Consider the following 26,290-nt stretch of genomic DNA (forward strand, 5'->3'; position numbering starts at 1 on the left):
TAGGCCTAACCCCTGCAGGTCACCTAATCAGGCTGATGTGTATGTGTGTTTAATTCTGTAAGGGTTGAGAAAAGCAAGAATACAACTGTGTGTCTGCATGCATGCAAATAGTCATGCTACAGTGAGAGATGTGGGAGACAGAATCATGCAAACACACACTTGAGGCTGAATTAAAGTTATCGATTGGACGTGGCATGCTCTCACACAGAGATCAAAGCTTAACCCTGATCAATGCCTAATCTATTTGCTTGTTTGTGTGCGCACATGTTTTCATGCATCATCTCAATTTCTATCTTTCTGGAAAGACACATTCAACATTGTGAGACTTTCAGTGTTTTGTAACCAGGCTTCATCATCCCCACTGATGTAAGGCTAAGTCCACTAGAATGGTAATGGAATAATTTAAACATTATGTGGCTGGTAGAACTGTCAGATTTTTCCCATAAACCAGAATAATGGACCTTTTTTACTTGGCACTGTAGAAAAAGTGAAGAAATCACCCAAATTAAGTTCAGGACACTCATTTATATACCGAAAAACACTGAAAATATCAGAATCAGAATCAGAATCAGAATCAGAAAGGGTTTTATTGCCAAATGTTGAGCAGGTTTACAACATTAGGAAATTGCTGCGGTGCTTCAGTGCAAACATACTGTCATAAATTGCGCTTAAATAGACATGAAAAAATAAAAGTAAGAATAAGAATTAAAAGTGCTACGTAGAAAGATATATACATGAGTGCAGGTGGTGATCAGTGCCAAAACATGGAATGATGCAGTGAACACAGCGTAGGGTCATGTGTTAGTGGTGGGAACAGTCGTACGTTTATATCAGATAATACTCAACATATTATTTCACTGCAAGTCTTCTCACACTTACCAAGCTGCTGGACTGTATAGCCGACCCCCCCAGTTTCCAGTTCCCCACTCCGAATAAAAGTGAGATACCCGGAAAGGTCTCTTGAGTGGAGAAAGAAACTTCCACTCAGAAGGGATGTTACAAAATCCATCATGCAGATTTGTCCTTGAGTAAAATTTGCTTTATTGTCAAACGAGTCCCTCTCAGGTAGTTCAACACAAAAAAATCTTTTTAAAAATGTAATCGAGCAGCAAACCAAACACACCGCAAGCTAGCTGCTGAAGCCCTGGTCTTCTGGCTCTAAGAATAAATCAGTTTCCCGAAGCATTTCAGCACAATGACATCCACTTTGCATACGATAACACTGGAAGAACAAGGTCTGTTTGATAATAATGACAATGGATACCACCACAGTTAACTTACATGCAACATTAAACTGGCCACTGTAACAATTATGAATGAATGGCACCAAAATGACAGACAATCAGACTTGATGGCCCACGATTTTATTCATCAGAGTGAGACCTCACTCTATCATTTCCTCTCCATCTACCGTCATTAGTACATCTACACATGCAACAGCCAAGTACTGTGGCAGCCAATCACACAAAGTAGTATAGTCATTTGGAAGGAGGATAGCTGCAGTTAGTGCATCAGTATGTTCAACTCCCTGCTTTGTCCTCAGATATATTTTAATGGAACCATGGAAACGCTCTTCTCCTTTCACCTCATTTGGCTAAACCACTGAGCATGAAAAAGATATAGGCTACATTATGCCATTACTCTTTATTTAATCGCACAGCAGGACAGTTTTTTAAATAAAGCACATGTCTTAACGTAGAACAACTGCGCTTAAAAGCTTTACTATTGTCATCCTGGTAAACATTAAAGTAACTGTAAGAAATAGAAATTTTACTTCTCCTTCTTTCATCATCTTTCCAGAATTTGTACTCTTAAATGTAATTCTACTGCAGTCTGGAGTCTTGTCATTTGTATTTGCCGAGAGGTTACCCAGGTGTATTTCATTCTTCTTTTATTGTTTTATGGTCTTAATATCTCTGAGGTGAGCAGATGATGATAAATCAATACAAACAATACTTTTTCTCCAAGGCAAATACCAAGGGAACGGTCAGTGTGTGTGTCATAGCTCGAATCTGTGCTGGATATAGGCATGCAGTGCACTTGCCAAATGTAAATCAGCTATTGATATGAAGCATAGGATTATATGCTTCGTATCAATAGCATTATATGAGTAGCCACAAGCAACAAGAAGATAAGACATGGTGGATATTTAGCTTAGACAATCCCGGGGAATTTCTGCCGCACCTCATAGGGAAACAGCCCCATCTGCAGGATTTTAGCATGCGTGGAACCCAACGCCATCCCCTCCCACTTGGCGAAGTTACCATAACTTTAAATTCAAGTGCATCTCTTTGTTTCAGCAAAGCTTAATGAGTCTCCTGAGAGTACCCCCAGGTGAAATCGCTCTAAAATAAAACTCCCCTTCTCTAACACAGAACAATGCTGTTTGGGTTTTGCTGTTTTGTTTTTTTAAATACAGAAAATACTGTATGTGCAGATTTTAGATGGGACACTGCAGCACTTTGCCAGCAAAATAAAGGTGTTCTCTTTCATAGTGTTGACTTGGTGAACAATATCCTGGAAGTGGTCAGCATGGACTCAGCGTTTCTGGACACAAGGTGCTGGGTTCCCCCAGAACTAAAAGCAAAAAAAACACGAGCATCTGCACATGCTCACACTTGATATACTCAGAGGAGCGCAAGCTCAGGGCTTAAATACACACACACACACACACACACAATGGGAGATTGGCCATGCTCTCTAACCCCTTTCTGTGTACACGGACCTGCCTCTCAAATATCACTGAGTCCAGACAGAGGAGAAAGACCTTTGCAGAACAAAGAAAGGTTCTGATAAGGAAGCGCTTGCTGGTGACACTCTGCCTTTTCTTCTAACTACAAAGAGACCATCTGCCCCTGCTGGCTCGTCCGAATTGTCCTCTTCTCTTGACTCATTTCAGATATGACGAAAACACCAAAGACATTTGGAAAAAAAAACACAGGCGCGAAAGAGGGGGCAGTTTTTGAAGTGGGTTGCATTGGAGTGATGAAAGGGACAATATTGAAGTTGCAGAGTTGAGCGAGCTTGTAACATAGGGTTAGGCTGAAGAGCTCAGAAGGAGTAAGCAAAGTAACCTTGACAAGAGCAGCTACATTTCACCCAGACTTACTCTCTTTTTAGGGTCCCTGAGGTGTCAAAAGGCTGCTTAAATTAATAAAAGAAAAGGAAAAACAAAACTCTACAGTATAACAGTATACATCATTATAGAGTTTGCTGATTCTCGTAAGTAGTGCTTTTGTGTGTCTTCGCTTGTGCGTGCATGTGTGTGTGTCGAAAAGAGCTGGAAGCCATGCAGAGGTATGAGACAGATGTGTGTGCCGGTCATTACTGTAATAGCTCCATTTACTTCATCTACCCTGGGAGGGACATCTGGTCAGCACCATCTGGACACACACAAACCATACATGGCAACCGCCATCCGTGATGGGGTTTCATGGGTAGCCAGCCAGCAACAGGAGGAAAGCTTCAAAATGGTCATTACATATGTGTGTATGTCTGACAGTGCACGCATTAGCCATCTCTGTCACTCTCTCAGTTTCTCTCCCAGTGACTTCCTTCTCACTGAGTTCACGTCTTCCTTTTTTCTCATCTCGAGCCTCCTCTTTCATACATTTCTCAGCCTCCCCTGAGTCCGACTGCTTCTGAAATGAATCCGTCGATTTTGCCCAGAGACTAAAATGCAAAATGAAAAAAGCCACGGTGAGTAGTACCAAAGTGCAATTGTCTGAGACTCCTACAGTGCCGAGGAGATGATGGTCATCATTTTCTAAGTGCGTGTGTTTGTGTGTATGCGCACGTGTGTGTGTGTGTGTGTGTGTGTGTGTGTGTGTGTGTGCGTGTGCGTGTATGCGCGTGACTGAAAGATACACAAACCTCGAGCTCATCTACGTGTAATTTCCTCCTGGGTGAGGACAGGGAAAAGCGTGATGAGGACAGGAGTAGAAGGAGCGGTTGAGAAGCGAGGCAGAGAGTGAGCCCAGCTGAAGCTCAAGAACGGCAGCCTGATTGTCAAGCAACACGTAGCCATGGCAACGACAAATGGGGAGAGCAATGAAAAGAGGTACAGAAACAGTGGAGGGGAAAAAAGAAATGGGGGAGATGCTTCAGGTTAAAACTACATTGCTCAGAGATTTAAAAAGAAAAGAATTTAGCTGCTTTCTTACGCTACACTGGAGACTAATGTTACATCCACTCACAGGTGATATTTCAGTTACAGTCAAGAGCACGGAGATTAAATATTGCCTGGGGATACTTCTTCCATGTGGTCTCACCCTTCCAGTTTAGATTGCTCAGCAGTGTTCAGTAGTACACTTTAATATTTATCCCTAAGTGCGTATCTCTTTTCTGCTGTTGTGCTCTTCTACTTCTTCATCACTCCATTCTCGCTTTCATTTGTATTCTGTGTGCATACTGCCTCTCCTCATTCTCCAGCCCGCCATACACTCTTTTTTCCTCCTTTGTCTCTCCGTTGGTTCCCTCTCCCTTATTGCCCAAAGATCTCTTTTTCTGGCCTCCATCCCCTCCAACCCTGCAGAGAAGAGCTGACATTGGGCATGAGGTCAGAGAGATGGGCAGTCATGCTCCTGCTGTCAGCCAGCTCAAATGGGCTTAGATACAGTGTGTGGAGAGACCTAAGGGACACCCTCACTAGCCTTCGGCGCTGGCTTGGCATATACAGACACACACACACACACAAAACCCCTACACATTCAATCACACATACATACGTTAAAACCAACAAAAATGTCACCTTCACTTGTAACAAGGACATTCATTCAAGCTGCACATATAAAATGAGCGTGTGAAAGCCCATACATGAAAGCACACACATGGTTTTACTCACACAAACACAGTGAGACGTGGAATAACAGATTACAGAAAGGACAAATTCCTTTGGAGAGCAGTGGATTATTGGCTGTTAAAAACAGACTTTTGAAAAATAGAGATATAAACCTCCATGTGTCATATGCATGGACTGGATATATGGAATAGGCATATACCAGGAAAAAAATAAAGTAATTAAAGTAAAATATTAATTAAACTTCATTAGATCTTTTCAACTAGCCTTCTGTTCAAAGAACGCTTGTGTCATCTATTGGTGGATATTACATTGCCATAAGTAACTATAAGGTTAGCACCGCACTGAAATGTCAGACTCTCCAGTCAGCTCATTTGAAATTGGGATATGATTACATCTTTGTATTAATGTTAAACTCAGAAATTGCAGGATCTTTAAAAGGGTAATCATTGCTGTGGTATTTTAAGTAACACAGTTAGAGAAATGTCCCATTTTTCCACATTTTTACACAAATGGCATAACATATATAATAGGATGTCATGGCTAGGGTCACTTTGGATTACAGAAAGAAGGATGCTGTCAGAAGCACTGTACCAAACTGCCCCCAGGTGGCAATGATACACATTGCAAAGGTTAGATAAAGAGGACGTAAACAAAGCTGTGTACTTTGATAAATTAGTCGAATGGATATTTTTTCTCTGTATTTTGCTTTATTATTAGAATAAGAAACTCTTTAGGGAAACCTGTACAGTATGTTTTGTTTCCCTAAGACACACCTATAATATAAATTACATCATTTGAGTTTCTTAATAATATTAAGCTCATCACACATCAATATATATGCATATTTAAGGTGAAACATTACCTGCACTGGAGTAGTTGTTGCAGTTGGGCCTCCTCTGAAGGCTCAGGTTACAGGATAGGATTGCAGGGCACACAGGCTACATAAATGGCCACCTCCATTCAGGGTAATGAAGGCAGTCCGTAGTGCTTCGTCACCTGCCCATCAAGAAGTGTATCACTTTTCATACCTGGAGAAGAGAGAAGGAAAAGTTTGTTGAGTAGAAAGAGCTCATCCATGTTATGTGCTGGGAAATACCAGTTTATAGCTTCATAGGTTGTTATAGATATTTGACAAGAAGGACTGGTAAGTACATACCTGTTAGCTCACTGTTGGTGATACTCTTTTCTTATTTCACATTCCTCTACACATTGTTGTGTCCTTCCTGCCCGCTAAGAGCTTCATGGCTGAAGCCACCAGCATGAGAAGCAGCAGTGGAGGTTTAGGCAGCGGAGGGGCTGGGGGAGTGCGTGCCTCCCAGGAGCCCACTCTCAAAGCCGGGGTGGTTTTGTCAGATGAGAGAGTGGACTTCCTCCGGGAGCAGGCCTTCTATGTGCTGAGAGTGAAGACAGATAAGTGGAACCGCTTCATTGGTGCTGATGAGAACCAGAAGATTATACTGGATTTTCTGGACCACATCTGGACTAACAGGCTGCTGCTTTTCACCGGACCTGGAGGGACACTGCATGCAGGGGATGCTCAAGTAAGATAAATGCACAGAAGGACAATGATAAATGTATATGTATACAGATAAAAGTGATGAAAAATTCAGGCAACTGCTTTTATAAATGTTGTTTTCATCTCCCCACCCAGTCTTGAATAAATATTTAATAGAGCATAAACTGTTTATACTAACATCTCTGAGGTAAACATAAGAGGAACAGTTATGATACACATATTTAGTGAATTTAGTTCCTATAAGTGACAAAAGCTGGCATACAGGTACACAGGTGTTTAACAGAAACTCCTGGGTTTGTAATCTGCACTCCATCTAATATACACATTTTTCTGAAATAAGTCGCTACTTATTTCTAGTGCTTTCAATGTTCTTGAAAGCATTCCCACTGTTTTTTCATCTGTGAAGACATCCCCGCCATGGAAGACCAAGCTGCTGTGTGTCCTAAAGAAGGGCGTGAAGAGAATTTCCCGAGAAGGATTCAGACACCAGTTCAGGCTGGGAGAAGTACCTGGATACCCAATGGAGCACCTGCCTGTTGTCATATCTGAGGTTGGGTAGTGTGTTCAGGTGTAGGATGTCTACAAGTGCACATTTTCATATATGTTGACTGTGGATGCAAAATTTTCTGGTTTACAGTTTTTCTGGTAAGTTCTGTGTACGTGTCCTTGTGTAATTTGTGTGCGTGTATAGCTACCTTATGAACACCTCTTCATACAGGTGCTGGTGTGTGTGCTATCCAACGGTCTCAACCACGAGTCCTGGCCGAGGGTGGTGTCTGATGACATCCACAGGCACCTGGAGAAGCTGAGGAGCAAGGTGGTCACTCTGAGAGGCCGAGCCGAGGGGCGAACACTGCTGCCCCTACCCCTGTACGTGGAGAGGGCACGACCTCAGGACATTGTGCTAAGGTCGGTGGTGTCACAATACACAGACAGCCAAATTATAGCTGAGAATGTTGGGAATTTTTAAAGTGTTGCGATGGCTTTGAATGGTGTCTCCGAATTAATCGGTTATTTTTAATTATAATTTATAATTGTAAAAGTTTCATTTGCCGCCCTTTTTTCAGGATGGAAAGGGGCAGGGCATGGGGAGCATTTACCTGGTAAACAGGCTGTTTTCTGGTCAAGTTTGTCGATGAAAATGTTCCGTTTGTCAGACATATTACAAGAAAAGTGGGCGTCCTTGTGTTTTACAAGAAACAAGACAAAAGACGGGATTCAGAAAGTGAAAAAGCAGGGTCAGCTGTCATATTTGTTTTCTCCTTGAGTCAAGTTTAGACAAATTGCTGCACAGTGGCGGAATGTTTTTCTTTCATGTTAGCTAAAGTTTACCTTGAGACCTTGAGGAACTTGGAAAACGCCTTCAACACAGCATCGTCAGTTAAACAGCTAAGTCTGACAAAGTTTAAGCAGTGGAGTTAAGTCATTAGCGCAAAAGTCCTACAGTAACTCGTTTTATTTCTGATATTAGCTTAATAGTGAAGAGTGAGGGTTTACATACTTGGCTATTGTCAGACTTTTGAAGAATGTATGGAGTAAGAGGTAATTGAATAATGTAACAAGAAGTTACATTAGTACTACGCACTAGTTCTTTAAAAAGAACTAGTGCGTAAAGGCACTGGTAAACGCTGGTTGGCATTAACAATGTCCTAGAGAAATAATATACAGTACCTCATTTGTAGCGTTCGTATTGTACGTATAGCTTCAGTAGCTCACTTCTATTTTTATCCAGACTGATTGCTCTCACTCTGTCCCTCTCAGCCACACTGGATGGCCACTGGACCGTGGCTTGTTATACTCTATAGAAACTCTGATTGTGCAGTGGTCCGGACAGATATGGAGTGTGCTGAAGAAAGACTCTGGTATGATGCTGCTTCAGGGAAACCACCCAGGCCCCAGCGTGGAGCTTCAGTTCTGGGCAGCTCAAAGGGAAAACCTGCTGGGCATCCAGTCACAAGTATGACGTTATAAAATAAGTATAAGACTCGTGTTATTCATTAGTTTAAAAAGAACAAAAAAAATGTATGTAATGTATGTTAAATGTATGTTAAATGTTTATTAAATGCGTCCAAAGTTAAATAACAGTAGAGGTATATAAAAGTCGTCCCCGTGAGCCAAAGCTCAGCCTCCAGATTGCTCTGAATAGTGAGTTTCCACTTGTTATTTTCTATTGCTGCAAGGAGCTGACATCAGCTCCTCCTGGATTTCTTTATATAGTCATCTGCTACAGGTACAGCCACCTTTAAAGTACTGACAGCACAGCTCACAAGCAATGGCAGACTTCTGGAGAATGATCATCCAGAAGGGACGTTTAAAGGGAAGGTTAAAGAGTCAGCTTGTTTCAGTCCATTTAAAGAGCTGTGAATGCTGGGGTGCTCTAGTGGAATCACAATATACAGGAAGGAAACCTGACAACTAATGAAATTTTACTTTATATTCATTGTATGCGATGCTTAATGTTGAGATGTGTCCCTGTGTCAAATGGTAAATGGCCTGTATTTATGTAGCGCTTTACTAGTCCCTAAGGACCCCAAAGCGCTTTACATATCCAGTCATCCACCCATTCACACACACATTCACACACTGGTGATGGCAAGCTACATTGTAGCCACAGCCACCCTGGGGCGCACTGACACCAATACAGATGAACAGAGAGGGCAGCAATGACGAAAGTTGTCAGTGTAGTACAAAACCTGTACATTTATTATACTCTTGAAATAATAAGTCAGTGCATGTTAATATGAGATCCTTGGTTCCAGATCCGCAGCTCCAAAGTGGAGCAGATCGTGGAGATCCTGAGAAGAGTCAAGAGCAGTTACTACTCCGCCTTCAAGGACGTCTGCGTCAAAGTCAATGAGGGTAGATCAGCATTACTTCTCATTCATCAAGGCTTTAATTTGTTTTGTCATCATGACATGAGTATGACAGCTCCAGCTCCCATTTAGTTTAATTTAAGAAACAGATCAAGCATTAATTTTTCTTTATGCTTACTGAACCCAGAATTTTACAGCATTGTTACCCTAACAGAACCTTTTTTTTCTATACTTTGCCTTTTCATTGCATTTTCTGTGTCATCATGCTCACTTAACAATCATGGGAAGTGCAGATATCATGTTTACACTGGTGCTAAATAAATGTAATCAGAGATCACACCTTTTAGAGCACCATAAATGCCCCATTATGTTCACGTTATCGACTGATACTTGTGGATGTAATTATCACAGCCGTGCTGGAAGCAGAAGACATAGATCTGTATCTACGCCCTCTAAGGAGACTGATTACAAACTTGGAGGAGAAGAGTTTTCCACAGGTGGATGCGCTATTACCTCCTCTTTTTCACACGCTCTGCCTCATCTGGAGTCATTCCCAGTATTACTGCACTCCTCAGCGAATGGTGGTGCTTCTGCAGGAGTTCTGCAACCTGATCATTGAAAAGGTACAGGTGATGCATGTCTGTGCACATGTGATGAAAAGGAGACGAAGGAAGAGGAATTAAAAATTTATCTCTGTAACGACTTTGTGTCTGAATACAGGCCTTTGCCTATTTAATCCCTGAAGAGTTGTTTAAGATGGAGCTTGAGGAAGGGATGGAGAGAGTACAGATAAGCATCTCAGTTCTGCGCACCTTCAAGAAATTGTTTCACACTTACCGCGAGCAGATCCCGAAGTATTACAAACACTCACAGAGCATCAAGCTCTGGGACTTTCCAGCGAAACTTGTGTTTCAACGCTCAGATTGCATCATGGAAAGGCTTCTTATGATCGAGGTCTGTATCTTGGTTTTCCAGGAAAATTGAAAAATCAACATCTCTCACTCCTATAAAGGAGGGAGTATTTTTTTAATCAAGTAAATCTGCATGAAAATGCATATTTTTGAACTTCAGCTCCACGATATTATGCTGATCCATCACTGTCTTTTCTCATTTCACTCGTAGGAACTTTTTGCAACAGCACTGGACTTTCTGAAGCTGGAGAAAATTGAATTAGGTGGATCCAGAGGGAAAATCTTAAGTGAGATGGTCTTCAGCATGAGTGAGGAGTTTCATGACCGCTGGCGGACCCTTAGAGAGAGCAAATATGACCCCTTGGACTGCACTAATGACGTGAGAGCTACTGAGAGAGTTGCCGTTGTTTTTAATATCACGCTGCTCTTTAATTGTGGCATTGGCTGGCACAGGCAAATAATAAAAAATAACAATTATATTTTATTTTTCTGCCCAGCAGTACAATAATTGAAAGGTAGAAAAGCAGAGTAGTTGCTAAGCAACACACAAGAACAAGTGGCAGGAGTCATTATTAGTCAGCGCATCAATATTTAATTTACTGGATATTTTACAATAGTTTTCAGCGTGGCTCAGAACAGGAACTCGATCAGAAATTGATCTGTGTTATAATATATTTCTCTCAAGTATGTGTTAATCCAGTCAATACTGATTAAATGAGCTAAGGAGGAATTTTATGGAATGAAATTGTCTAATAATTTAAATTGAATCAAAGCTTTTTAATCACAAAGGCTTCTCAAAATACCCATCATTTCCCCTCTAATGCCTTCTCAGGATTTTGTGAACCACTATAGGTGTTTCTTGGAGCAGAACAAAGATTTTGACCAAAGGCTGGGAACTGTCCTCAATTTGGCCTTTCAGCACTCCAAAAACCTGAAGTCAGCCTTTAAGGTAGGCCGGTTACTCCTTTAAAAATCATTTAGTAGTTTACTTAAAGTAGCAAGTGTACGACATTTAGCAAGTTAACATAATAGCATCATTTGGTTGTTTTGGGGGATTTCAACTAGTGGTGTGTACATGTTTTGTGCCTTGAATGTACAAAATGTCACAAAGCTGCTGTTGTTCCATCTAGCTGTTGAAGATTTTTGGCACCCTGCTTGAGAGACCCAGAATCCACCAGCTGTTTTCACCTAATTACAGTGTGCTGTTGGACATGTTTAGCCAGGAAGTAGGCCACTGCCAGTTTATACTTGATCAACACAAAGATGGGGTGAGACAGATTGAAATTATGTTCCTAATTACTCGCACACATTTGCTTCACAATACGCCACGATTCAGCTGCCGTATTTTACGCGTGTGTCTGTGTGTGTTGTGAGTGTTTTATGTGTGTATTAATTAACGGTTTGATCAAGTTTAGCAATTTAAAACACTTCATTTTTGTCTTAGCAGTGAGTTTTATAATGTCTCTGGGTACCTGGGTTTTTCCTGCATACATAATTTGATTTTCAGTTGCCCCAAAGAGATTTTAGACTGAATTTCTTTTTAAAAAAATTACAAGGGTTGTAATTAAGATTACAATGCTTGGCTATTATTTTTAATTACTGAAGCACATTAGGCATTTTTTTTAATCAAATAACCAGACATCTTTGTTTAAGCACATGTGCACTTATTACATGTTTTCATTTACAGTTATTGTATGTTTATATGTTTACAATGTAGGTTGTCTGACACACAGGAAAAACAAAATGATGAGATTTCATTTGGGATTGTTCTGTGTCTTCAGTTTTTGGACCCAGCACAGTGCTGTGACACACAGGACACTGTGAGAGACATAAAGTTAACACCAGCTGGTATTCACAAAATAAATGGCACTGCTAAGAAATACATTGTGTGTGAGTGTGAGAGTGAATGAATAGTGGCATTGTAAAGCGCTTTGGGTGCCTTGAAAAGCGCTATATAAATCCAATCCATTATTATTATTATTTCCTGTATACTGGGAGCTTAATTTAAATAATATGAATATTATTAAAAATATGTAAACAGAGCCTTTGCACACTTGCATAGAAATGTAAACATCCACAGCTCACTGCTCTTACACCCAGCGAGAACAGTGTCGTTAATTACAGCGGAAACATAGTGCTGTAACAGCTGCTTCATAAATAGTTTGCATGCATTACATGTTAATTGTAGCCACAGCAGAAGATTTGAGATGACACAAATGGCACTGAGGTCCACATACTTCCGCGTGAGAGTGTTAACTCAAAGTGATTTGAAAGATTAAGCTGTCAGCCAAATGGCATGAAACCTTGTGTTTCAGCTGCAGTCAGGTTTTGCGATCCTGGGAAAGAATATGCCTCAAGTGGCCGGTAACCTCAAATGGTCGCAGGAGCTCCGAAGCCGGATTCTGACTCACAGGAGTAACCTCTGCCAGCTGCCCCACATGTAAGAACCTACCTAATAAACACAATAAGGATGATTTTAGAGTATTTTTTGGTGCAAAGCACTTGGTTATTAATCACTAAGGGTATTAAATCAATAAAATGTTACCTTCCTCAGTTGACATACATGGGTTTTGAAACCCAGCAGATCCATTGATGTTATTATTATAATTTGCAGTAACTGAAAAAAGTTTAAAAAATATATATCTTGTGTCCATTGATTATTTAAAGATTTAAAAAGAACATCAAACATTCAAGGCTTTAAGCAGTCAGCTGTAACTAATATTTCAGATTCATGTACCCTGTATTTAATCATCTGACCAACAATGTGCACCTAAAATATGTATTTTGGTTATAAACACTTTTTTTTTTGCATTTAGCATATTCATTACAAGAATTTATTTATTTTACTGTTTCTGCCAAATGTTTACAGTATACACATGACTTATACTTCACTTGCTATATAATTCTTTTCCTGCATTATCTCTTTCTTTCTCCGTCTCTCTTTCAGGCCCCTGGATTGTGCAGAGGCACAAGATGTCCTCCAGAGGTGTGAACGCGTTCTTGAGGTTTTGGACCAGCATGATGAGGAGATGTTCTTAGAGTGGACCGAGGGGCTTGAAGAAATCTGTGAAACACACCTCAAGGAGCCACTGTTGGCACTGGATAGTGAAACTGGCTTCTTCCAGGTCAACTTCAGTCCTGGTGTAAGCCCAAAGACGATTGATTTTTGAACAGACTTTAAAAACAGATAAAAGATATTCCATAGAGGCAAGTAAAGGTGAAAATCTAAAAGTCACAGTCATTTTGACTGTATGAGTTCAGAACTGAAATGACTTGTCAGACTGCTTCTTTAAGCTCTGCAGGAGAGAGATCGAGAGAAATTCAAGGTTTTGTGAAGAAAACCTGCTAGTATCAAATTGAGCTCATAGAGTGTTTTTCTCTGCTAAGTCATTATTCAAACTAGTGCCTCTGTCTGCATTTCTTTCAACTCAAGGTTAATAAAGCCACATTTTTGTCCACTAAACTCACTTTGTGAAACATTCCCCAGAAGTAGCAACAGCAGTTTGATACACAGATGAAGCATATTTTACTAGTATAATTAATCACCATGGGAGGAAACAATGGATACACATAAATATAAAATATGAGAAGGTGTTTGGTAACTGATATCTATTCCAAAATCATGTACTATAATCTATGGAAATCAGATTGTACTTTCTTTTGTTGTTACTCTCCACAGTTAGCATCTGTGCTAAGAGAAGTGAAATATCTGGGCATGCTGAAGACCCAAAACATTCCCCAAGCAGCTCTTCATCTCTATTCTAAACGAGAGAGACTACACATGGTAGGTCATTAACCCTCAAGCAGTTTTCTGGACTTGACAGCTTTCTTTAGAAAGCGTGTTTTTTAGAAATATGTTGGGGGTTTTAATGCTGCATTTTATTATGCAGTACACACAAACACTGACTTTGGTGACCCAGTGGTACAACCAGCTCCACAGCACCATCCTAGCTGTAGAGCTGGGACTGGTCAAAGATGAGATGGATGGGATGAGACGACAGCTGAATCCGGCCCTCCGGGAAGTGACATGGGCTCAGGATGACCTATGGGACTACATTCAGAGTACACGAGACCTGGCACAGGTACTGTAAATATGCAGGAAATGTTGTACTGAACTTAAAGCAAACAAAAAGATGCAAGGCAGTGCCTGCATTAATGGGTGAGTTTCCTGTACATGTGTTGGTTGACACTATTTTGCAGCATATTTAAATGATTTTGCTTTTTTAAGTAGAATAAACACTGTCTCTATCAACATTTGGGCTGATTTATTTTAAAAAAGCCAGCGGTCGCCTGTCTGCATGAAACCCCAGAATCCTCTGTGTGTGGGCCAAGCTAGTTTTCTTAATTATAGCCCTATCTCAGAGCGCTTCAACTCTACAGCAAGCACTTGAAAAACAAAAAGCAACATGATGCCGGAAACATAATTATTGCCTGTAATTGTTGCTCCTTTTTTTTTTTTTTGCCATCGCCAGAGCATTTCTAGTCGTGTCCAGAAGAGCAAAGCTAATGTGGAAGCAATCCAGGCCTTGATGGGTAAATTCAGCAGCCGGGCTTTCATTACCAGAAAGAGTCGTGATTCTACTCTCCTCGTTTTCGCTGACATTGAAGAGAGTGTTTCCAAACAGCATGCTCTCATTACTAGTACAGGGGAGCAGATACACAAACTACTGCAGGTATATTCATCGTATAATCTCCATGCTGGAGAGATGCTGTGCACACATTGCAAATGTTAACACAACCGATATTCATGTGTATGTTTATTTGGTGTTTAAACTTTTCATTCAACACATAATTTTCAGGAGAACCAGTCTCTCCTCAGTGTGACGGATCTTGACAGCAGTGAGTGGCATGCCTATACTGAGTATGTTGACAGGATGATCCTGGCAGGCTTCACCAGCGCAGTACGCTGCTCTCTGCAGTACCTCATGGACAATACAGATGCAGCTCAGCGTATTACACCTCTGTTTGAAGTCCAGTTGGTTCTCAACAGCAATGAGATGACCTTTGACCCTTCATTAGACTTGAGCCACACTGGTAACTTCTATGATATTGTGGATAAGATGGTGGGCAACATTACAAGCATGGCTTCCCTCATTCCTAGAGTGGCAAGTCACAAACAGCTGAGTAACTACCAGGTACCACACAGATTAGATTATAAATGCATATACATATACATACATATATTTCCATGTAAACAGACCCTTATCATAAGCAATCTTGATTTTCCATCTTGCAGGGTGACATTAATGAAATGGAGGATTTGTCAGACATGTGCCACATAATCCGCTCACGGGCACGTGCATCTGTCGCTAAGGTTAGTGACATTTTTTTATGGTCACATGTGGAAGATTATTTTATGAAGTTTACAGGCGAATAGTTGTGAAAGTGTTTATTTACAGGTCAGGGAGTACCAGGCATCATTTTCTAGCTACCGCTACCTCTGGACTGATGACAGGTCAGCTGTGTGTGGCTGTTTCTGATTTGTTTTGATTGTTAGCAAGTACAGAAATAATTTGTCTCATATGTTCACAGGTCTGAATTTATGAGACAGTTCCTACTTTATGGACATGCATTAAGTACAGAGGAAGCTGAGCTGTATGCCGACTACGAACTAAAGAAGAACCCACCCACCCTGGACAACTTTAAAGAACAAGTGTGTTCAACATTTGTGATCCATTTATGCTGTAACCTTGGTTTATTTCACTCACATTTGGAAAGCAATGCAACAATAATAACTGAATTATTCATTATTTCAGATCAATCTGTTTGAGTCACTGTATGTGCGAGTGAGCAAAATGGAGGACCGAAGGGTGTTTTGTGGTTGGCTACAGCTAGATATCAGACCCTTCAAGCACACACTGATGAATGTCATTAAAAAGTGGAGCTGGATGTTCAAAGAGCACCTTCTTAACCACGTGAACCAGAGGTCAGACACATAAAAGTCAAAATAAATAAAACTTTTTTATCATTTAAAAGACATTTTTTAAAGCCAGTCCTCTGAAACCTCACTTCATCTCCCTTCTTCTCTATTTAACAGTGTGAGGGAATTGTCCCAGTTTGTCCAGGACACAGCATGTGGCCTTTCCACCAAGGTGTCAGATGGCGATTATGCAGGCCTTGTGAAAATCATGGGGCACCTCATGGCCATACGAGACAGACAGATCAGCGACGAACAGCACTTCAAACCGCTCAAGTCTACCGCTGAACTTCTAAAGACCTACGGACAGCAGCTTCCAGAGAGTGTCTGCACACAGCTAGACGTGTGAACCAATTCAAAAACACACATTTTTTCATTTATCATAGGCGATATGTACAGTTATCAGTGCTTCTTTCCCACACAACACAGGAGCTGCCGGAAAAGTGGAAAAGTGTCCGAAAAATTGCCTTCACGGTCAAACATGAGGTGGCACCACTACAGTCAAATGAGGTTTCAGTTATCCGCAGGAAATGTGTTCGGTTTGAGGTGAGGCTTTGTGTGATTGGGGTAGGATGTCAGTCTGGCAAAGAGCTCAATATCTGACACATAAAACCTCTTTCCTGCATTATATATATGAAACCCACACAGTGTCTGCAAAATGATAGACAGAAAGGTAGAGGCAGATATGCATTAATCCTTAATTTGCTATGATTTCATACTTTAGGTCAAACAGCATGAGTTCAGAGAACAATTTCGTTCAGAGTCAATCTTTAAAATCAGTGTGGAGGAGCCATATAAGCTTATTGATAAGGTGAGCAGGGGGCACATTTCTTTTAGTGTCTGTTAAAAGAGAAATCTTAACAGTACTTCTTTCAAATGTAGTACACAGTGTGTGATTAAAGAAAATTTAAATAACATATCAAAATTGCCTGCAGTGTAATCGAGGCGTAGCTACGATGGAGATGGAAATGAAGAAGTTGCAGGACACAGCTGATCTGTTTGAGGTCAGCTTCCCAGAATACAAGCAGCTGCGGCAGTGTCGCTCTGACATCATACTTGTCAAAGCAGTATGGGATATGGTCGTCTTTGTAAAGGTACGGTTGAACTCCAGAAAGTTGGGATGGTGTGTAATATGTAAATAAAAACAGGCAGTGATTTACAAATTTACAAATATCATTTTATTCTCTGTTGGACACAGAAAACATTTCATGTCATGAACTGAGGTGTGTGGCAGGCAGAGAGTGGACAGCTTTCTTAAATATCACAGCTTTTATTGTGCTGGCAAAAAAACAGAAATCAAAAGCTAAATAATGTGGACAGTGATGGGGTTGTAACAAACTAACTAAAGCGACTGACAGAGACTACACACACCATGAGGGTAGACACGACAAAGAACAGAGAGAGATGCAGAGAGTATATAGACAGAAGGGAATTAAGGCAGATTGAACACACCTGTGAACACAGCTGAACAGAATCTAAATAAAGAGACACAAGAAGCAAAACTGAGACAGAGACAGGAGCTCGATGCAGGGACCAGCGCTAAACATACATGGAAACATAACTGACTGGGGAGACAAAAGGATAAAACAGAAGATTATGGGCAGAGGAAAGCATAAACATGAGGAATAGGAAGGAAGACATATTAACTTGGAACGGAGATTGGGAAACCAGGTAGAACCCAGGAAGACCAGAGAGACATGACCAGGGAGACGGAAAGCGTTGAAAACACTGAGATACTGATGACACGACATGTAGATGAGACTAGGGCAGACCAGGCACAGAAAAGGGTACTCACGTAATCAAGAACCACGAAGTAGAAATATAAATAATGACAACTCATAGGCACTAGGAAATACTGAAGTCAGGACTAATACAGAACTAAAACCCTGAAAATCTTTTAATTCAAAAAGAATGAATCGCAAAACAAAACTCAAAATAGATCACAGCAGCATTTCTGGATCATGCTCACATGTGGCCTCTTCTTTGCATGACAGAGCTTTAACCTGTGTTGGTAGATGGCACAGTGAACTACACTCACAGAAAGGGATTTCCGTGTAATAAACATTATTTCAAGTTGAGGAACATTATTCTGAAAGTGTTGCATAATTTCTAAACACTTTATTTACATTTTACACACCATCCTGCCTTTTTGGAATTGAGGCTGTAAATACAAATATGCTATTTTTTTTAATACAAGGCAGGGTCTCCATAGTGAGTCACTGCATGCAAAATAATCAAATGATGCACTTAATCTCCTGCAAATCCTAGACCAGTATAGAGGATTGGACAAAGACTCCATGGAAAGAGATCAACGTTGAGCAGATGGACATGGAACTCCGGCGGTTTGCTAAAGTACAGTACAGCACTCTTCTCTGGATAGATACTTGAACTTTGATTCAGTTTAACTGTTTCATGTTTGAAACAAGAGTACCTTTTCAATAACTGTGAGTATGTCTGTTGTCTGTTGAAGGAGATGAAAATGCTGGATAAGGAGGTGCGTGTGTGGGATGTCTATATGGGTCTGGAATCAACAGTGAAAAACCTATTGACCTCTCTGAGAGCTGTCAACGAGCTGCAAAACTCAGCTGTCAGGGAGAGACACTGGCAACAGCTTATGAACACCACTGGGGTAGGGTATCTGTGCTGCTGCTGCTACACAGTCTCTCATACCATCCGCTGTGCCATTTTTCATTTTGTTTGTTTGTCTGTGTGTCAATGAGATTATCCAAAAGTTACAAGTCCAAATTTCATTAAACTTGGTGGCGGAGTGGAGAATGTGTATGAGAACAGCCCATTAAATTTTGGTCCTCATACAGTTTTTTTCTTTAAATTTGTTAGCGCTTTGGTCTTGGCAGAGGACTGCCCCAAGTGCTCTTCTTGTTCAGTAACTTTTCATCAGTTTTACTCATGGTATATTATACTTGCCACTCTGTGGGGGTTAATCCATTCGTTTGGCTGTAGTTTTCATGCAGTGAATTGTTCATTGTTCTGCAGACACTTCTCTGGATTTGATGAACCCAGTTATCTGAAATTTGATCACACCCATAGTCTGCTTTTGTTTTTAAATCTTCAGGTTAGGTTTGTGATGGGTGAGGGCACCACCTTGGGGGACCTGCTGGAATTGCAACTTCATCGTGTGGAGGATGAGGTTAAAAACATAGTAGACAAGGCCGTGAAAGAAATGGCCATTGAGAAGGTAAGACACCAGACCAACCAGTTACTGTGTGATATATCTTGTAGTGGTGGATTATTGATGGATGGAATATTTAATTACTTAAGCACTCACTAGACTTTCATCATATTCTTAGAACAGATATTTATGAGCAGATTCAGAAAGCTGAACTCACAAATAATGACACACAAATAGGAATGAGCCAATGTTAACGAACGCGTTAGCTTGTTTTTTGGTTGTCTTTAAATGACAGGCGTCTTTGTGAAGTATCTGTCTTTGGGGTTTTTTAGGTTTTGGCAGAGATAACCCAGACATGGAGCATTATGTCGCTGTCCTATGAGACTCATGCCAGCACAGGAACCCCTCTGCTCAAAGCAGATGAGAATCTGATAGAGACGCTGGAGGACAACCAGGTGTGCCTGCCTGCTGCAGAATGTGATATGCAGTTTGCTTTATTCTTTCAAATTGCAATATTAACACCCCAGCGATCCATAATATAGTTTTAGTATGAACGGCTCGGGTTTATTACTGACTCCTCAAAGACTAGTTATATAAATGCATAGGCAATGGGGAAAATGTTCATGCAATTTCAAGAGCAGCTCATCAGGGCTTCTTTGTACAAATTGCCATTTAAAGTTACTGCTTCATTTCTTTTCAGGTGCAGCTGCAGAATATCCTGATGAGTAAGTACATAGAGTATTTCCAGGCAGAAGTAAGTGGATGGCAGAGGAAGCTGATGGTGGCAGACCTTGTCATCTCATCTTGGATGTCTGTCCAGAGGACCTGGGCCCATCTTAACAGCATCTTCACCAACAGCCATGATATCCGCTGCCAGCTGGCCAATGATGCTGAACGCTTTCAGGGAATACACACTGACTTTCAGGTAAATCATACCTCTGCCTACATATAGTGCCATGCTTGGCTACATATTTTTAGCATGTCTTTTTGCATTTCTCCCTTTATTTCCTTTGATTTGTTTGTTTGTTTGTTTTAATCAGAGTTTAATGACTGAGGTGGTCCAGAACAGTAATGTAGTAGATGTGACCAACAAGCCTGGCTTCCTGGAGAGCCTTGAGACCTTACAGCAGAGGCTGTCTCTGTGTGAGAAGGCCCTTGCTGAGTACCTGGAGACCAAGAGACTGACATTCCCCAGATTTTATTTTGTCTCTGCCTCCGATCTACTGGAGATTGTGTCTAAGGGAACACAGCCCAGACAGGTGATAGATTACATTTTAATCATGTTTTTCTAGAAAGAATCTATAAAGAGATTGTTAGCACGTTGTGGTTATCTGTACTTTATATACCAACTATATTTCAGTGTTATGGAGTGGAAAAAGTGAAAATGGAAAAACACAATAATGAAAGGCAAAAGAAATCTTTTTTTCCTTTTGATTTGTTATCAGAGATCAGGGTCTGTTAACGTCAGAGCTTTGTTAACATCATAGCCTATAAAACCAAACTCAAAAATAGTCTGTGTGTCTTTTGAATACACATATATATTTTTTTCCAGGTGACCCGACACTTGCTGAAGCTGTTTGACAATATAGCAGATCTTCGCTTCAAGGACTCAGACCGGGCCGAAGGACGGGGGGAGGAGGGGGAGGCAGTTGCGATAGGGATGTACAGTCGAGAGGGAGAATATGTTTCGTTCTCTGAGCCCTGTGTCTGCGAAGGACAGGTACTGTGAAAACAAAATGCGGTTTCTGTTTGTGGAAGTACATCAGCACCGTTTTATTTGAAAAATATGATATTGCATGCAATTCATTTTAGAGTTTTTTTCAAACATTTTTATTTTTTTTAATCAGGCAGAGTGTTGGTTAAGTGCTTTAGAAACCACCATGCGCTGTACAGTTCGAAAGGAGATACAGGAAGCTGTAGCTGCCTATGAGGACAAACCCCGAGACCAGTGGCTGTTTGACTACCCAGCCCAGGTCTGTTCATGCAAAGTCTGTAGATTTACAATTTTAACTTTATAAACATGCAAGCTATCTGCTGTACACCTCTGTTTCCCTTCCATCAACAGGTGGGGTTGACTGGTAGTCAGGTGTGGTGGGCGACAGATGTGGGCATTGCTTTTGAGAGGGTGGAGGAAGGATTTGAGACAGCTCTCAAGGACTACAACAAGAAACAGGTACTTCCATAATGTAAGATTTTATTAGGCTGGTAAGTGATCGTAGCATCATTGTATTTGTCAGTGATGTCTGCTGAATTCTGGTTTTCTAGATCACACAGCTCAACTTGCTAATCCACATGCTGCTTGGCGATTTAACCCCTGGAGACAGACAGAAAATTATGACTGTCTGCACTATTGATGTCCATGCTCGAGATGTGGTCGCCAATCTCATTACTCAAAAGGTACTGCGACTATTAGATATTATTTCAAATGAGTTTTGCATTAGTTAGCAGACCATCCTGATGCTGTTGTATGTCTCTAAGGTGACATCAGGACAGGCATTTGCGTGGCTGTCCCAGTTACGGCATCGCTGGGATGAAGAAATGAGACACTGTTACATTAATATCTGTGACGCTCAGTTCCAGTTTAGCTATGAATACCTGGGGAATACAAACAGACTGGTTATCACTCCACTCACTGACAGGTATGTGCACATACATGTTCTCCCATAAGCCAAACCTTTGCAAAAGTATACAGAATGCATACATTAGTAATGATTTGTATTCTAAAGGGAGAGACTTACAGTAAGGGCACGCATAATTACTAGACTTGCTTTGCAACTAAAAACAAGGCCGCTTTACTTTAGCACTAAACATCTTAATGCTACAGTCAAGCTGTGCAGAACGTGATAGTAGGCACCCATGCAAAATGTAAGTGCAAAGATTGAGATAGTTGTTATTTTAGAATAAAGCACAAATACTAAAATCTTGCATATTTGCTTTTTCTATTCACAATATCCACTATACTCAAATACATTACATTGTTGCTTTAAATCTACATTATTTTCAAATGCACAACTTCATTGAATCGAAATTATCTATTACTTTCTTTCTCCTGTGATTTAAATCTCAACCGTACCATGACAGGTGTTACATAACCCTGACCCAGTCCCTCCATCTGACTATGAGTGGTGCTCCATCAGGCCCAGCTGGCACTGGCAAAACAGAGACTACTAAGGACCTTGGACGCTCCCTGGGTATCATGGTATATGTGTTCAACTGCTCTGAACAGATGGACTACAAGGTAACCTGGACTGCACAGATGTTTCTTCTAGTGCCCGTTAATGTCACATTTATTCTTTTTTTTTTATGTCGTTATTGATATTTATTCCACCATTCAGCCATAGCATCTCATCCTCCAGTCTATAGGTAACATCTATAAGGGCCTGGCTCAGACAGGAGTGTGGGGTTGCTTTGATGAATTCAACCGGATCTCGGTGGACGTTCTGTCTGTGGTAGCTGTGCAAGTCAAGACTATACAGGATGCTGTACGCAACAAAAAACAGAGGTATTATGAGGAAATAATGACATGTATGTTGTAGCATCTATACATTTGTCTACTAATCCATTCTATATATTTTCTAAGCATCCATTTAGCAGCATGCATTTGTTGCTGTGTATGTAGGTTTCATTTTCTGGGGGAGGAGATTGAGCTGAAGCCAACAGTAGGAATCTTCATCACTTTGAACCCAGGTTATGCTGGAAGAGCAGAGCTCCCAGAGAACCTCAAGGCTCTATTCAGGTCTGATATGAGACAAAGAGGAGACTTTAGCGTGCAATGAATAGCAGCTATTATATGATTATTTATTGGTTAATTTTCTAAATGCTCAGGCCCTGTGCGATGGTGATCCCCGATTTTGAACTGATCTGTGAGATCATGTTGGTGGCCGAAGGATTCATAGATGCACGGCTACTGGCACGCAAATTCATCAGTCTCTACACTCTTTGTAAAGAGCTGCTATCCAAACAAGTGCGTACATACAAACAATTTGTCTGACTATTTCTTCAGGGGGTTTTCTGATGAGCGGAGGGAAGAAGAGGAATTTAATTTCGCTGTCAATGTTCTTATACGCATCAGAAGTGTGGTCCAGCTTTTATTAAAATGCAAAGTAGTGGTGGTGCTATTCATCAGATTATGGTTTTGTGTTTAGGTGTGAAGATTAGTCACCATAATCTTCCTATTTATATTCCAGTTCCTCTGTGTGTGATGTAGTGAATATAGTAAATAATAAAAATATCAACTATTTTTGCTTATACTGTGTAGAGTACTAGCTCTCAGCTGAAACTGGCTGTTTGTGTCCTTCTATTATAACATCAACAAACACTTAAATGCTTATTTTGTCAGGATCATTATGATTGGGGTTTGCGGGCTATCAAATCAGTGCTGGTTGTGGCTGGATCTCTGAAGAGAGAGGAGCGTAGCAGACCTGAAGAACAGGTGTGTATCTCTTCGCGATCACTAATGAGGGCTGTTCTTTACACTGAAGTGTTTCAGCTCTCATGGTTGTTTCCAGAAATTTGAGGTTGTCAGAAATTGCCTCATCAAAACTGTGCGTCCAATATTGTCTCACCAGGTGTTGATGCGGGCTCTTAGAGACTTCAACCTTCCTAAGATCGTGACGAGTGATGTTCCCATCTTCCTTGGGTTGATCAGTGACCTCTTTCCACAGCTGGATGTGCCCAGGAAGAGAGACCCAAAGCTAGAAAATGCTGTTCGCCAGTCAGTCAGTGAGCTGCGTCTGCAACCAGAGGAAAATTTCATACTTAAGGTTCATCTGTGTTTTTATTATATAGTATAGTTTATTTGGCAACACCTTTCGTTAGTGGTGGTAACGGTGAACAAACGTTAATTTTAGATTTCTCAGAATTGTGGGAAAAAGAAAAACAGTTGTTATGATAAAAATGTCAAAGGATTATTTTCCTTTTTTCCATCATTCTGTGAGCAACCGTGATGTGGTTTTCATACCGTGCATGGCCTGAGTCTGCAGACAGAGCACAGTGAAGGGATCTGTTACCCCGCTGTGAAGCTGGAGGTGTGGAGTCTGTCACCTGCAGCTCTTCATCTGACAGTTCACTGTGGCTGCTCCTCGTTCCATTTTTCCCTGCAGTATTTCCGTTTTTTGCAGGGAATAAGGAAATACAGACACACAGTTCATAAAGCTTCCAATATATAAACACTAATCAGTTGCCTCCTATTGTGTTCATTCAATTAGTGATTTAATAGACAAAAATCTGTAAAATCTAATAGAAGTATTAAATTAAGTGTTAAACTGCTTCTTTTTCAGTGGCATATGAGCAATGATAGTTAAGGATGATCTGAAATCAACATGCCAGATCACTTTACAAACACATTCATAAAGTTCTGAGCTAATTTTAACTTGGGGGAAATGCATAATTCCCACAGGTCAATAGAGGAACAATATATAAAGCTTTGTGGTTTGTAACATAAACTAATTGTTAATCATTTTGGTTGTATTTTTTTATTGTAAGGTGAGACAGCTCTCTGATTGAACTTGCAGTATTTTAGAGTATTTTTTTTTCAGAAATCCCACTATTAATGTGATTCCATGTTTGCAGGTGACCCAGCTGGAGGAGCTGCTGGCTGTTAGACATTCTGTATTTGTAGTTGGTGGCCCGGGTACTGGAAAAAGTCAGGTTAACTTAACTAATGAACATTTTTAAAACTGTTTATGTGTTTTTGTTTTTTTTTAAATATCTGTGTGATCCAACTTCTTATACCCAAAATATGCCCAAACATATTAACTAAAACTACTTATATAAATGATCTTGTTTACTTATCAGATCTTGAAGACCCTTCATAGGACTTATGCAAACATGAAGATGAAGCCCTTATGGAATGATATTAACCCTAAAGCTGTTACCACAGATGAGCTGTTTGGATACCTGCACCCTGCTACCAGAGAGTGGAAGGATGGTGAGAAGCAGGAGGATTATACAAAGGATTTAATGTGCAATAAATGATGATCAAGAGAACCAGTTTTTCCTCCAGAATTTGGGTCGCTGTCAAGTCTGATTTATTTTGGTGCCAAGACCATAATTTATTCCAAAGCCTCCTCTCAGAAATAATTAGAAAGTTAATGTACTTTTTCTATTTCACAGCCCACTCCTGTTTAAATAGGTTTCGTGTGCAATATTTTCATTACCAGTTCATTTCACAATTTTGCATTCAATACCTTTTTTGCTGCAGTGATGGTTTAGTATGTAAAAATGGATTTACCATATGTCACTGTTTCCTTTTACAGGTCTGTTCTCCTCTACCATGAGAGAGCTGGCCTCGGTGGGCCATGATGGACCCAAATGGATTGTTCTGGATGGGGATATTGACCCTATGTGGATTGAGTCACTCAACACAGTTATGGATGACAACAAGGTAAAAGATCATCACATGTTTTTTTGTCTTTCATCCAGGAGTTTGAATATGTCTCCAAATAAGTAATCAATTTCTGCCAATGCCAGTCATTAAGTTAGTGCATACTTTATATTTTTGAACCAGTGCTTGAGCTCCACTCCTTCTGCTTTTCCCTCCACATCCAGGTTCTGACACTTGCCAGTAACGAGAGGATCGGCTTGTCCTCGTCCATGCGTCTTCTCTTTGAGATCTCTCATCTGAAGGCTGCTACTCCAGCTACAGTGTCAAGGGCAGGAATACTCTATGTCAACCCACAGGACTTGGGTTGGAGCTCGTAAGACACACACAATGCTTAAATGCACGCATAAAATCACAGTCTTCTGTTTCTTTGATTTTCTTAAGGTTATCTTGGTTAGCAGAGCTGCCTTTACTGTGTTTTCAGTTATGTGACAAGTTGGATCGACACACGGCAAGCCCAGTCAGAGCGAGCCAACCTCACTATTTTGTTTGATAAGTACGTGCCATACTGTCTGGAACAAGTTCGCTGCAACCTGAAAACCATCACACCCATTCCAGAAAACAGCATGGTGCAGGTACATGTAGGGTTTTATGGATATCAAATGCAGCCTGCAGAGCCATAATATTATATTTTTCTGTTGTTATTATTCAGTCACATGCAGCATTTCTGTGTTTTGCTCAATCAGACATTGTGCTCGTTGTTGGACTGCTTGCTGATTGAGGACAACACTCCAGCCGATTCTCCCAGAGAACTCTATGAGATCTACTTTGTCTTTGCCTGCGTCTGGGCTTTTGGAGGCGCTCTCTTTCAAGATCATGT

At 40.7% G+C, this 26,290-nt stretch overlaps 1 protein-coding gene across 1 annotated transcript in view; it reads left to right on the forward strand.

The window, feature by feature from the left end:
- The first annotated feature begins 18,266 nt into the window (after window positions 1-18,266).
- The window catches only part of dnah9l (dynein, axonemal, heavy polypeptide 9 like), a 31,075-nt gene continuing 23,051 nt past the window's right edge, over window positions 18,267-26,290 (forward strand). The window contains exons 1-23 of the mRNA XM_024806098.2: window positions 18,267-18,310; window positions 18,429-18,587; window positions 19,032-19,154; window positions 19,421-19,543; window positions 19,789-20,013; window positions 20,129-20,347; window positions 20,641-20,808; window positions 20,936-21,061; window positions 21,154-21,261; window positions 21,354-21,485; window positions 21,567-21,727; window positions 22,170-22,326; window positions 22,445-22,590; window positions 22,708-22,824; window positions 22,914-23,052; window positions 23,428-23,520; window positions 23,657-23,851; window positions 24,660-24,737; window positions 24,885-25,017; window positions 25,346-25,473; window positions 25,638-25,786; window positions 25,895-26,045; window positions 26,157-26,288. Coding sequence (XP_024661866.2) covers window positions 18,281-18,310; window positions 18,429-18,587; window positions 19,032-19,154; window positions 19,421-19,543; window positions 19,789-20,013; window positions 20,129-20,347; window positions 20,641-20,808; window positions 20,936-21,061; window positions 21,154-21,261; window positions 21,354-21,485; window positions 21,567-21,727; window positions 22,170-22,326; window positions 22,445-22,590; window positions 22,708-22,824; window positions 22,914-23,052; window positions 23,428-23,520; window positions 23,657-23,851; window positions 24,660-24,737; window positions 24,885-25,017; window positions 25,346-25,473; window positions 25,638-25,786; window positions 25,895-26,045; window positions 26,157-26,288 — 3,192 coding nt within the window. The 5' untranslated portion in view covers window positions 18,267-18,280. The remainder of the gene's footprint in view (window positions 18,311-18,428; window positions 18,588-19,031; window positions 19,155-19,420; window positions 19,544-19,788; window positions 20,014-20,128; window positions 20,348-20,640; window positions 20,809-20,935; window positions 21,062-21,153; window positions 21,262-21,353; window positions 21,486-21,566; window positions 21,728-22,169; window positions 22,327-22,444; window positions 22,591-22,707; window positions 22,825-22,913; window positions 23,053-23,427; window positions 23,521-23,656; window positions 23,852-24,659; window positions 24,738-24,884; window positions 25,018-25,345; window positions 25,474-25,637; window positions 25,787-25,894; window positions 26,046-26,156; window positions 26,289-26,290) is intronic.

The sequence above is a fragment of the Maylandia zebra genome, linkage group LG18 (genome assembly GCF_041146795.1).
Source record: "Maylandia zebra isolate NMK-2024a linkage group LG18, Mzebra_GT3a, whole genome shotgun sequence".
Lineage (NCBI taxonomy): Eukaryota > Metazoa > Chordata > Actinopteri > Cichliformes > Cichlidae > Maylandia > Maylandia zebra.